This window comes from Schistocerca serialis, chromosome 7, assembly GCF_023864345.2.
Source record: "Schistocerca serialis cubense isolate TAMUIC-IGC-003099 chromosome 7, iqSchSeri2.2, whole genome shotgun sequence".
Lineage (NCBI taxonomy): Eukaryota > Metazoa > Arthropoda > Insecta > Orthoptera > Acrididae > Schistocerca > Schistocerca serialis.
The window spans coordinates 396,144,181-396,158,493 of NC_064644.1; the positions used below are offsets into that span (position 1 = coordinate 396,144,181).

Below are 14,313 nucleotides of genomic sequence, written 5' to 3' on the forward strand. Positions count from 1 at the left end.
GCAGTTTGGAATTCCTGTGTGAGGGTCTGGATATATGTCTGCCTATTACACATTACGACCTTCTTCAATTGTTGGTGGTCTGTCAGTCAACAGACGAGGTCGGCCTGTATGCTTTTGTGCTGTACATGGCCCTTCATGTTTCCTCTTCGTTATCACATTGGAAACAGTGGACCTAGGAATGTCTGGGGGTGTGTAAATCTTGCGTACAGATGAATGACACAAGTGACACCCAATCATCTGACCACATTCGAAGTTCGTGAGTTTCGCGGAGTGCCCCATTCTGCTCTCTCACAGTGTCTAATGACTGCTGAGGTCGCTGATATGGAGTACCTGGCAGTAGGTGGCAGCACAATGCGCCTAATATGAAAAACATATATATTTGGAGTGTCCAGATACTTTTGATTACATAGTGTTTTTACCAAATCCATACCCAGTCAAGTTGATTTGCTTGAGTTCTCCCACATGAGAACAAGCTAAATGGCACCTGTGTCTGTATCAGAAACACCACAGGTACTGTATGCATTAACTTAATCTTAATTGGGGGTAAGTGAAGGTCATGCAACAGACTGTTGTTGTTGTTGTTGTGGTCTTCAGTCCTGAGACTAGTTTGATGCAGCTCTCCATGCTACTCTATCCTGTGCGAGCTTCTTCATCTCCCAGTACCTACTGCAACCTACATCCTTCTGAATCTGCTTAGTGTATTCATCTCTTGGTCTCCCTCTACGATTTTTACCCTCCACGCTGCCCTCTAATGCTAAATTTGTGATCCCTTGATGCCTCAAAACATGTCCTACCAACCGATCCCTTCTTCTAGTCAAGTTGTGCCACAAACTTCTCTTCTCCCCAATCCTATTCAATACCTCCTCATTAGTTACGTGATCTACCCACCTTATCTTCAGCATTCTTCTGTAGCACCACATTTTGAAAGCTTCTATTCTCTTCTTGTCCAAACTGGTTATCGTCCATGTTTCACTTCCATACATGGCTACACTCCATACAAATACTTTCAGAAACGACTTCCTGACACTTAAATCTATACTCGATGTTAACAAATTTCTCTTCTTCAGAAACGATTTCCTTGCCATTGCCAGTCTACATTTTATATCCTCTCTACTTCAGGACTAACTTCAGGAAATGTCTGTAGAGATTAAGGAGTTTGCATTAACAAACACACTGGTTGCACTTAATGTTTGGTAATGAGTTTTAATGTTACAGTCAGATGGTAGGCAGTAGGGTACATATCATTATTTTTGTAGAGCTGCTCAACTGAAATTTGACAATCTTGTATTTAGCGATGATGTTGTTTGCTGTTTTAACTTATGCTTGTGTGCATTTGTAAGCAACAGTGTTGCATTTTGTGTATGTAAAACCTCAGTGCAAGAAGATAATCATAGTAGAAACAATGAATAACATTTAACAATCATGGGCACAGATCACAAAGAAACTTCTTATACATTTATTTGTAACTGCTTGCTTTTTGAAGAAAAAATAATGAATCATTTTTGCAGGTAATGTGTGTGACACATGTATAGTGAGTCAGTATCGAAGTGTTCATTTTTGGTATGTTGTATTTTATACTGATAGGGAATAATTACTAGAAGTAGACATTTCCCCATAGAAGAATGTGATGAGTGTCATTTCATCTAACATTGTATATGCTTGATACAGGTACAAGGTGGCCTCATTGTGGTTGCTTATAGTGATGGCTCCCCAGCTAATTTCTTTATGCTGTCAGTTGATGATTGCCAGAAGTACTGGCAGCAGTGGCTTGCACGTCTCCAACAGTACTGGCTGCGAAACAAAGAGGTGGTAGAAAATGCTGCTTTGGCAGCAGCTGAGTAAGTAAGTACATGTTTCACCTAACACTTTCTAAAAGTGAAAACTTCAGCATTAATTAAGTAGTCTGAAAATTATACGCATTTATTGTTTAGTGGATGATGTAACTGAGTGTGTGTAGCATACTGTTTCATTTCTAGGTGTTGATTTTAGATGTTGGTTAGGTAATGGATGGGGCAAATGTACTTACCAGTCAAGAAAATTTCTGTTTATTTTTACATAGGCAACAGTATGTGAAGGCTTTGAAAGGTAATTTATTAAGAACTTCAGGAAGAACCATTAGTTACATCTTAGTGATGATTAAAAGTGTCAGCGACGGTGGTTCTCAATGTCCAACCCATGTATTCATGCCATGCTGCTGTTATTACTGGCAAGTCGTCTTGATAGCTTATTTGTGGGAATATATATGGACCAACAGAGACTGATGTGGGTGGGATCTCATTGATACATATTGCAGGCACCATGTGTGAATCAAAGTTTGCTACCTTTCGATTAAATGTATTGTAGGTCATACAAGTTCTGACTGACTGTTTAATGAAAGTATTTTCTTCTTCATCCCAGTTCCATTTACATTATTTCTGCTTCTTTTCCAAATGTTGGCCTGTAATGCTGTAGGCTCATGAAATATCGTAGACTCTGCTATAACCCTGTACATAATACTTGGATATGCACCACAGCACCAATGCCATCTGCACGTGCCGTCTACCACAAGCTACCTGCGGTGGACTGCATGACTTGTGCACATGGCATGGCATTCACAATACCATCTACCAGAGCCCTCCACTTTATAAGCACTGTGCAGCAGGCACTCTGTCTCATATTGTGTTCCTGTTTATTGTTAGCAGATGCTTGTATCAGTATCCGGATTGTTTCTGTGTTTATGTCTACGTTCTCAACTGTTCTTCGCTTGTATGAGGTAGAAGAATAAACTTTGCTTAATTGTGGCTGTACTGTTGTTTGTGTCTTATGTTATCACAAATTCCGTTACTACATCTGGTACAGCAACTGTATGTAGAATATTTGAATTAAAAAAGGTCTTGCTTACAATTTATTAACCACGTGTTTTGCCTTTGTGAGGAGTCTTCAGATTATCTTAAAATTTTTCTTTTGCAATATTTAAAAAACATAAAAAGGCTCTCTGCTATATTGAAGCATGCGTTAGATCAGATGAACCTGCAGAAACATTAATAAAATTGTTCCAGCAGGCCAGAATGGTGCCGTGGTAGGACCACACTCTCAAAAAAGTACACACATTTAAACATAATACACAGAGATGCCAACATATGCCATACTCCTGCCTTGAAGTTACAGTGGCATTGATGTTGTATTATGTTTAAATGTGGACACTTGCTCTTGACCAAGAGAGATGGTGCAGTGGTTAGCATTCAAGAGGATGACCGTTTAAAGCCACGATCAGCCATGCTGATTTAGTTATTCCGTGATTTCCCTAAATCTCTCCAGACAAATGCGAGGATGGTTCCTTTGAAAGGGCATGGCTGATTTCCTACCTCATCCTTAAATCAGTTCAAGGTTGTGCTCCATCTCTAATGGCCTTGATGTCAACAGGACATTAATCACTACCCTTCATTCTTACCCTTTTGTGAGTGTGGTCCTATCATTGCACCATTCTGGCCTGCAGGTATGGCATTATTAAGGTCCTTGCAGGTTCATCTGATTCAACACGTGGTTGAATCTAGCACAGAGACATTTTATAGTGTTTAAAATTTTATAAAAGAAAAATGTTAAGATAATCCGAAGGTGCCCCATGAAGGCAAAATGCATATTTGGTAAAAAAATGAATTGCAACCAAGATTGTTTTTAATTCAAATGTTTTAGCCTTTGCTGAGGATCCACATGATTTCCTGAGGTATCCAAACTTTTTAAGACAAAATGAGTCAGAACTAATACATAAGACAGTTGGTTCAGAAATCTTTTTCTCCTGACAAAATTGTCATTCTTGCTGAAATAAATTCTTTGTGTACTGATTTGACTCACATTGATCATTGCAAAACATGTAACGATGGACAAATTGTGCACATTTGTGGCAACATTGCACAAAGTTGTCAACTTATAATGTTGACTTTACCTTTTGTGTCATCAGTGCAAGTCTTTGTTCCTTCCAATATAGTAATGGACATTTTTCTTGAGTACTTCATTGTCGTCGTCGTCATCATCATCATCATCATCATCATCATATCATCATCATCATCACCACCACCACTGCCATTTTTTTGGTTTATGAATCTTCCAGCCAAACTAAAACTTCATCATCACAATCTGTATCCATTTCACCTACAAAATCCTCTTTAACTTCATTATTATCCATTTCAAACAATTTACATTTGATTTCTTCAAGATGTTTTGGGTTGAGTAATTTTTTGTTGTTGTGGTCTTCAGTCCAGAGACTGGTTTGATGCGGCTCTCCATGTTACTCTATCCTGTGCAAGCCTCTTCATCTCTGAATAGATACTGCAACTTACATCCTTTGAAATATGCTTAGTGTATTCATCTCTTGGTCTCCCTCTACAATTTGTACCCTCTTATGCTTCCCTCCAATACTAAACTGGTGATCCCTTGACACCTCTAAACGTGTCCTACCAACCGATCCCTTCTTCTAGTCAAGTTGTGCCACAAATTTCTCTTCTCATCAATTCTCTTCAGTATCTGCTTATAAGTTACGTGATCTACCCATCTAATCTTCAGCATTCTCTTGTAGCACCACATTTCAAAAGCTTCTATTCTCCTCTTCTCTAAACTATTTACTGTCCATGTTTCACTTTCATACATGGCTGCACTCCATACAAATACTTTCAGCAGAGACTGATTTAATTCAGCTACATTCCATACTTGATGTTAACAAGTTTCTCTTCTTCATAAACGCTTTCCTTGTCATAGCCAGTCTTTATTTTATAACCTCTCTACTTCAAGTGTCTCATTTCCTAATCTAATTCTCTCAGCATCACCTGATTTAAAACTTTCTGGCAGATTAAAACTGTGTGCCGTACCGAGACTCGAACTCGGGACCTTTGCCTTTCGTGGGCAAGTGCTCTACCAACTGAGCTACCCAAGCATGACTCACGCCCCGTCCTCACAGCTTTACTTCTGCCAGTACCTCGTCTCCTACCTTCCAAACTTTACAGAAGCTCTTCTGTGAACCTTGCAGAACTTAGCACTCCTGAAAGAACTCCGGCACACAGTTTTAATCTGCCAGAAAGTTTCATATCAGCGCACACTCCGCTGAAGAGTGAAAATCTCATTCTGGAAACATCCCCCAGGCTGTGGCTAAGCCATGTCTCCGCAATATCCTTTCTTTCAGGAGTGCTAGTTCTGCAAGATTCGCAGGAGAGCTTCTGTAAAGTTTGGAAGGTAGGAGACGAGGTACTGGCAGAAGTAAAGCTGTGAGGACGGGGCGTGAGTCGTGCTCAGGTAGCTCAGTTGGTAGAGCACTTGCCCGCGAAAGGCAAAGGTCCCGAGTTCGAGTCTCGATCCGGCACACAGTTTTAATCTGCCAGAAAGTTTCATATCAGCGCACACTCCGCTGCAGAGTGAAAATCTCATTCTGGATCACCTGATTTAATTCAGCTACATTCCATTATCCTTGTTTTACTTTTGTTGATGTTCATCTTATGTCCTCCTTTCACGATACTGTTCATTCCATGCAACTACTCTTCCAAATCCTTTGCTGTCTCTGACAGAATTACAATGTCGTCGGCAAACCTCAATGTTTTCATTTCTCTTCCCTGGGTTTTAATACTTACTCCATATTTTTCTTTTGTGGTCAATATACAGACTGAATATTTTTGGTTCAGAAACGGGCGGTTCGGGCAATAAGTGGTGTAAGTTCATGAACCTATTGTCGACTCCTGTTCATGAGTCTGCGTATTTTGTCATTGGCCTCTCAATGTATATGTTCCTTACTGTCATTTCTTGTTAACAGTATTAGCTTATCCACAAGAATAAGCAACTTTCACTTGGTTAATTCTCGGCAGAAATAAAACCTGCATTTGTATCAGATTTCCGTAACTCTTGTGCAAAAAGGTGTGCAGTATACTGCTGCATCCATTTTCAATAAGCTACCACCCAAATTCAAAAATCTTAGCAGTAATCCACGCACTTTCAAATCGAAACTGAAGAGTTTCCTCATGGGTCACTCCTTCTATTCTGTCGAGGAGTTCCTTGAAAAACTAAGTGGATTCTCATTGTATTGTTGTGTTTACTTAAACTTATGGACTGACTTTTTTCAGATTCATAAACTACTCAATTTGGTCCCACGGAACTTGATGTGTAAATAAAAAATAAATAAAATAACATCATGCTCCCTGTATTTTACCCCTGCCACCTTCAGAATTTAAGTGAGATTAATCCAGTCGGTATTGTCAAAAGCGTTCTCTAAGTCAACAAATGCTATAAACATAGGTTTCTCTTTCCTTAACCTCTCTTCTAAGATAAGTCGTAGGGTCAGTATTGCCTTGTGTGTTGCAACATTTCTACAGAATGCAAACTGATATTCCCCAAGGTCGTCTTCTAGCAGTTTTTCCATTCGTCTGTAAAGAACTCGTGATAGTATTTTTCAACCATGATCTATTAAACAGATAGTTTGGTAATTTTCACATCTGCCAACACATGCTTTCTTTGGAATTGGAATTACTATATTCTTCTTGAAGTCTAAGGGTATTTCACCTGTCTCATACATGTTGCTCACAAGATGGAAGAGTTTCGTCATGCAAAGGCTATCAGTAGTGTTTTAATGGAATGTTGTTTACTCCCGGGGCTGTTTTTCAACTTAGGTCTTTCAGTGCTCCGTCAAATTCTTCACACAGTATCATATCTCCCATTCCATCTTCATCGTCTTCCATTCCCATAATATTGTCCTCAAGTACATCGCCCTTGCGTAGACCCTCTATCTACTCCTTTCACCTTTCTGCTTTCTCTTCTTTGCTTAGGACTGGTTTTCCATCTGAGCTCTTTTTCATCTTTACATTAAAGCTGCATGCCGTAGGGAAAAACAGCTGTAGTTTCCCCTCTGTTTCAGCCATTCACAGTACCAGCACAGCAAGGCTGTTTTGGTTGGTGTTACAAGGCCAGATCAGTCAATCATCCAGACTGTTGTCCCTGCAAATATTGAAAAACTGCTGCCTCTCTTCAGGAACCACGCGTTTGTCTGGCCTCTCAACAGATACTCCTCCGTTGTGGTCACACCCACGGTACGGCTGTCTGTATCTCTGAGGCACACGAGGCTCCCCACCAATGGCAAGGTCTGTGGTTCATGGGGGAGAGGAATTTACACACCTTAAAGTAACTTGCCATGATTAACTGTCTCTCACCTAAAATAATAAAATTCCTATAAAGTAACACAATCAGATGTGTATCAATCTGATACTTGATATTCAGACAGCCATAACAAACGATTAAATGATCAAAAAAGAAAATAAATGCCTTTTACAATCTAAAGTAGCTTTGTACTACTTATAAAGTTATGTTGACAGGCAAATAAATGTACTGTAAAATGAAGTGGGAACTGGCACAGCATATCAAATTGAACAATCAGTACATTTCTTGACAACAGGGCAGTCGATATTATGCTGAAGCTTATAGTAATGAAAAGGGAAGCTGCTAGGGAGAAGGTATCATTAGTGTTGATTATTGAAGAACACATTGCTGCACTGAAGCTGTGACAAAGTCTGGTGTTGTGTAGTATTCAAGTATAAAAGGTGTTGTGTTGGAGACAGGCACAATGAAAAAGACTGCTAAACATTTAACCTTTCGGATAAAAAAGTCCTTCTTATGAAATCACACACACACACACACACACACACACACACACACACACACACACACACACACACACAAGCAAAAGGACAACGTCTGCAGACTGCGACTTCATCTGATATGAGCAGCAGTCTGCTGGGGTGGGTGGTGGGTGTAAGGAGGAGGCATGGTGTGGAGAGCAGAATTGATAGCAGGGTAGGGATGGGGGAAGATGCTGAGCTGCATCTGGGAACAATCAGGAAAGGGCATAGGTAGGTGAAGGACAGGGAGTGGTGAATGATTAGGCCAGGGTGGTTACAAGAATGAAAAACATGTTCTAGGGAGAGTTACCACCCGCACAGTTCAGAAAAGCTGGCTTTGGTAAAGAGAATCCTGATGGTGCAGGCTCTGAAGCAGTCATTTAAGTGAAGCATATTGTGTTGTACAGCATGTTCAGCCACTGAGTAGTTCAGCTGTCTTTTGGCTATGGTTTGGCAGTGGTCATGTACACAGACAGACATCGTATTAGTGCTGATGTCCACAAAGAAAGTGGTACAATGGTTGCAGCTTAGTTTATAGATCACATGGCTGCTTTCACAGGTAACCCCGTTGATAGGGTAGTACAGGGTTTGTATAAAAAGTAATGAGACTGATTTTTTGCTGATGCAACTGTACTTCACAGCACACACTCACCCAGGGGGATTGGTGGTGGGGGGTGTCTGGCCGAAAATGCATGGCGTGTCAGTCACCTGCGGACTCTTGTCTTGGCAGCATCATGCATTGAGTGGATTCTTCGGTCGTGGTGCAACATGCAGCAAACAATCAAGCAATGTTACTCCATCAAGTTTTGTGTGAAACTAGGAAAATCAGGTATGGAAACATTGGATATGTGTTGGCAAGCCTATGGCGATCATTACCTGTCAAAAGTCCAGGTTCTCAGATGGGTGAAGACCTTTAAAGAGGGCTGGGACAGCTTTGAGGAAAAGGACCGCTCCAGATGCCCGCCAACTAGCAAAACTGATGAAAATGTTGACCATGTGTGCGTTTTATTGAAGACTGACCATCGTATGAGTGTCAGGATGACAGCAGATGACCTCAGACCTGATAAAATTACAGTGCACAACATTATCACCAAAGAATTGTCGATGAGGAAGATCTGTGCCAAGATGGTCCCGAAGATTTTGTCAGATGTTCAAAAGCAAGCACATTTGGACATCTGCCAAGACAATCCCCAGAGCCTTTAAGCTGATCTGGAATTTTTAGATAATTTTGTCACTGGAGATGAAACCTGGGTGTTTCAGTACAACCCAGAGACAAAGTGCATGAGAGCCGAATGGCACATCGTGGCATCCCCTCACCCAAAAAGGCTTGCATGAGCAAATCGAAGGCGAAAGCAATGCTGATTGTGTTTTTTGACATCAGGGGGCATGGTTCACGATGAATTTGTGCCCCAAGGCCAAACTGTCAACGGTGATTTTTATTGCAAAGTGCTCAAGAGACTGAAAGCCAGGGTCCATTGTGTGAGGCCAGCCATCACCAGTGATTGGAAGCTGCATCATGACAACATGCTGAGTCACAGCTGCTTCATGGTGGTCAGCTACCTGACAAGAAAGGGGTTCCAACGATTACCCAGTCCTGATGAGGCCCCACCAGACTTTTTTTGTTCCCCAAACTAAAAACTTCTTTCAGGGCAGCATTGTGAGACCCTGAGGAAGGTCCAAGCTGCCACGACGAGGGAGTTTTAGGCCATCCTGGACTCAGCGTTCGCAGCAGTGTTTGAAGCATGGTTATCTCGCATGCAGCGGATTGTTGACTCACAAGGGTCATACATTGAAGAGTACTAAGTGGTTGTAGTGATATCTACAATAAATTTTGATTCACAAGCTCAGTCTCATTACTTTTTATACAAACCCTGTATATGCCTGTGGCAGGACTGGAGCAGGCGGTAGTGGGAGGATGCATGGGACAGGTCTTGCAACTAGGTATACTGCAGGGATATGAGGCTAGGTGTTGGGGGCAGTGATGGAGTAAGAGTGCGTATGGATACTGCATAGTTTCAGTAGGTAGTGGAATACCACTGTATGACGGGTGGGCTGTATATTCCTCATTTCAGGGTATGATAACAGGTAGTTAAAACTGTGGCAGAGATTGTGATTTGATACTGACTGCAGAGTCACGAGAGGAGTGCTCCTTGTGGCTGGACAGCTGGTATGTGGGAGATGGTAGGTGAGTGGAGAGACAAGGCATGAGAGATGTGTGTGTGGACAATGTTGGTGATTTTGGTCTGTGAAAGCCTCAGTGAGACTCTTGGCAAATTAGGAGAAGGACTTCTCACCAATACAGGTTGGAGGACCAGGTGAAGCAAATGGGGGAGAAGGTGTTGATGTTCTGGAAGACTCTTCATAGGGTGTTCTCACCCTCAGTCCAGATCATGAAAATGTCATTAATGAATCTGAAGCAGGTGAGGAGTTTGGTATTCTGGGTAGTTAGGAAGGGCTATACTACAAGACCCATGAATAGGTTGCTGTACCATGGATTTGTTTGTGGGTGATGCCTTCAAAGGAAAAGTAACTGCGGGTGAGGATATAGTTGTTCATAATGACCAGGTTTGCAGTCAGTTGGGCATTGGAAAAGGTAATGTTCAATAGCAGCCACCCACCTCAGCGATTTCTGCTCATGTCAGATGCAGTCACAATCCACAGCCAGTCCCTGGCAGCCGTAGACAGTGGCCATGTGTATGAGTTGTGCTTGTGTGATTTATTCATCTAATTACATACAATTTTCAAATCATTTGATTTTATGTACAGGAGACATGTCAAGGTTTACAAAAGAAACTTTTTTCAATGTTTTAAGAGAAATACAAAAGTTTACATTATATTTTTCATTTCTAAGTTACAGCTACACATGTACATAAAATAATACATATAATACAATCCCTGTGTTTTGACTGTGAAGCTGTCCTCAATGAATTCATCTACAGAATAATAACACTTTTTCACCAGAAGAGTAAAGAGCAGTCTTTTCAGTAAACCAAGCTCCATTTTAAATATATTACTGCCTTTTATTTTATTGCAAATTTTTAACCCCATATGCTCTGGTGTTTGGGCATAAAGTTTTAAACAATGTGTTGGAAGTTTCAAGTTATCTCTGTGGCAAGTGCTGTAGTTGTGGTCAAAACGGAAAGTGTCTAGTGTATGTCAATTCTTATATAGGAACACCACCATCTCACATATGTAAAGTGAGGGGATAGATAGTATTTTTAAATTTTTTAACAGTGGTCGACAGGACTCCCATTTTTTTGCAACACACATGTTTCTAATTACTTTCTTTTGTAATACTAGGAGCCTAGTGACATTTGATGAATTTCCCCAGAAGATTATGCCATAACAAATAACTGACTCAAAGTAGCAGTGATAAACTATCTTTCTGGTATCCATGTTTGTGGCACCTGACAAAATACACATTGCAAATGCTAAGAATGTGAGAATGTGTGTGTTCTGTTTTGGGAGGACTTACTGTATGAAAGCTTTAATGTAGCAGTCTGTTTCATTGTGCCTGTCTGTGACTCAAATGCGTTTACTTAAACTTATGGCTTGACTTTTTTTTGGGTTCATAAACATTTTATTTTATCTGTTATTACTTTTATGTTGTAATTTCATGTACTGACATGTTCCATGACCTTGGAGATTTGCTCCTCAATTTGGTGCTACAGAACTAGATGTATGCATAAATAAATAAATATGAATATAATAAAGGGAAACATTCCACGTGGGAAAAGTATATCTAAAAACACAGATGATGTGACTTACCGAACGGAAGTGCTGGCAGGTCGATAGACACGCAAACAAACACAAACATACACATGAAATTCGAGCTTTCGCAACAAACTGTTGCCTCATCAGGAAAGAGGGAAGGAGTGTGAAAGACGAAAGGATGTGGGTTTTAAGGGAGAGGGTAAGGAGTCATTCCAATCCCGGGAGCGGAAAGACTTACCATAGGGGGAAAGAAGGGGTATACACTCGCGCACACACACACATATCCATCCGCACATACACAGACACAAGCAAATGTCTGCTTGTGTCTGTGTATGTGCGGATGGATATGTGTGTGTGTGCGAGTGTATACCCCTTCTTTCCCCCTATGGTAAGTCTTTCCGCTCCCGGGATTGGAATGACTCCTTACCCTCTCCCTTAAAACCCACATCCTTCCGTCTTTCCCACTCCTTCCCTCTTTCCTGATGAGGCAACAGTTTGTTGCGAAAGCTCGAATTTCATGTGTATGTTTGTGTTTGTTTGTGTGTCTATCGACCTGCCAGCACTTTCGTTCAGTAAGTCACATCATCTGTGTTTTTAGATATAAATAAATAAATAATTACCCAAACTGGTGGACGAGTGTGTCAGCACTACCAGCAGTCATTTCCATTTGTGTAGTGAGGTGTTCGATTGTAATCCGTTGATCACCTGAAATGAGAGTGTCTGTACTTTCCAACATCACAGGACCCACAGCAGTGCGCAGCCAGCCAGCACCTGGGAGATAAGACAGTTTTGTGTGGCCTTGTTTCAGTGATCACAGACTCATTGTGCTTTTGTTCACTGCCAGGTCACCATAGACCTGTGAATATCCATGATGCTCTGATTTCATTGCTTCAGAAAGTAACATGCAGTGTTTGGCGGAATTCGAATTTATACCTCCGTAACACGAAAAAATGCAGCGTACATGTTGCTGCACATCAAAAATCTTTCCAAAAAGTGTTTTTTCCCCCTGGGTTTCATTTTCTAAAGTGCTGACAAATTCTACGTCTGTGTAGAAAACCATAAACATTCTAATGATTGATAAGTTTTACAGTGCCGAGGAAAAGTATACTGTCACTTAACACGGATAAAGTGTATTTTCACCCAGGAGAAAGTCGATTTTCAACCGGGAAATCCAGGAAAAATCCGGGAATTTTTTTTTTTTTTTTGTCCATGTACACACCCAGATGAAATAGCTTGTGAGTGAAATGGCAGGTATAGTGGCTATTCTGTATGTACATTGTGCAGATCATTGATGCCAGACTCGAGATTTGGGCAGATCAGCAGCTGTTTGGCATGGCCTCACAAACAAACATGGAATTATTTGTGATAAGACAAAATTCCTGTCTCTTACGCTGACACGCTGATATATTGTCATTGAGGATTCCTCTGCCGCAGACATCAACTTAATTACTGTTAGAGTATGTAAATTCTTTGGCATTTGTATGTCATCTCCATGATACAATGCACTGATTGCTACATATAACGTACCAGCACATTAGGTAAGACAGTGTGTTCATGACTCTGCCAGTGAAAATAGTCATCAAGAATGCAAAATATCATTTAAGCCTCATTTGGCAAGAAATGAACTGAGTTTTTTCAAAGAATGTTGTAAAAAGCTACATTTCAACTGTACTGTAGTGTAACCTAAGACGAATGTTGGGATGGTTCCTTTGAAAATTTTTGTACTGTTTTTGTAATACTGTCTTTTCTCAAGTTCTCAGTTATGGTCTATCATACTTCTTTTCTACTGCTGAAGTATGTTGTTAAAGTTCCATTCCAATCTGCAGTTTGTGTCTTTCTCACTTGAACTGATCGAGCAAGGTGGTGCAGTGGTTGGTTGGTTGGTTTGGGGAAGGAGACCAGACAGCGTGGTCATCGGTCTCATCGGATTAGGGAAGGATGGGGAAGGAAGTCGGCCATGCCCTTTCAGAGGAACCATCCTGGCATTTGCCTGGAGTGATTTAGGGAAATCACGGAAAACCTAAATCAGGATGGCCGGACGCGGGATTGAACCGTCGTCCTCCCGAGGTGCAGTGGTCAGCACACTGAACTTTCATGTGGGAGGACGATAGTTCAATCCCACGTCCATCCATCCTGATTTAGGTTTTCCATAATTTCCCTAAATCGCTCCAGGCAAATGCCGGGATGGTTCCTTTGAAAGGGCACGGCCGACTTTGTTCCCCATCCTTCCCTAATCTGATGAGACCGATGACCTCGCTGCTTGGTCTCCTCTCCCAAACAATCCAACCCAACTCACTTGAACTGAATTCATAATTTAGCTTTGTATTTCTCTTTTTCCAGTTTCTGCTTCTTCTTTTCTTTCCTTGGTCAAGAAAAAATTATTTTCAGCTCCAATGTTGTAAATTTTATCACCTATTTTATATTATTATTTAGTTGTACAGTTCTGTAATGTGACATAAATTAAAGTTACGATAAATACCTCAGCACAATGTAAGATTTCTTATATGTTTTGAGTGCCTTATAATATTAACTTCAGTTCTTTGTTTGTTTCAGGATGAGACTTCAGTTGTGTTCAAAGTTATTATGTCAGTAGTATGTTACTGCTGAATCTATATAGAGGAAGCCCGATCTTATTTTACAAAATATTCCACTAAGTCTTAAATATATTTTGTATTGAAGTTTTGAATGGAATCTCTACATCGCAATTTTTGTGGCTATAAATCAGTTTATATTGAATAAATGTTATTGTATTTATTTTTTGGCATGTTGGTCTAATTTTATTGTATAGGTTGATGTGTTGGTTGGTATGTTTCAAAATGCAAAGAATCAGAATATGATTCCCATTGCTCATATGCTTTTCTCTGATACTTAAAATGATCTTCACACCTGGCAATGCTTTCTTTATGTGAAATAATACCAAATTGCTTCCAGGCTTGGATTACAGATTAGCCTGTTAAACAGCTTTATAAACATG

At 40.6% G+C, this 14,313-nt stretch overlaps 1 protein-coding gene across 2 annotated transcripts in view; it reads left to right on the forward strand.

The window, feature by feature from the left end:
• The window catches only part of LOC126412119 (mitochondrial genome maintenance exonuclease 1-like), a 52,691-nt gene extending 38,595 nt beyond the window's left edge, over positions 1-14,096 (forward strand). Inside the window, exons 4-5 of one of the 2 annotated variants that reach the window (XM_050081557.1) lie at positions 1,669-1,838; positions 13,893-14,096. In XM_050081557.1, the coding sequence (XP_049937514.1) occupies positions 1,669-1,838; positions 13,893-13,932 (210 nt within the window). In that variant the 3' untranslated portion in view covers positions 13,933-14,096. Of the gene's footprint in view, positions 1-1,668; positions 1,843-13,892 lie in introns of both variants that reach the window. The other variant, XM_050081558.1, reaches the window with a different exon arrangement.
• Positions 14,097-14,313: the final 217 nt, after the last annotated feature.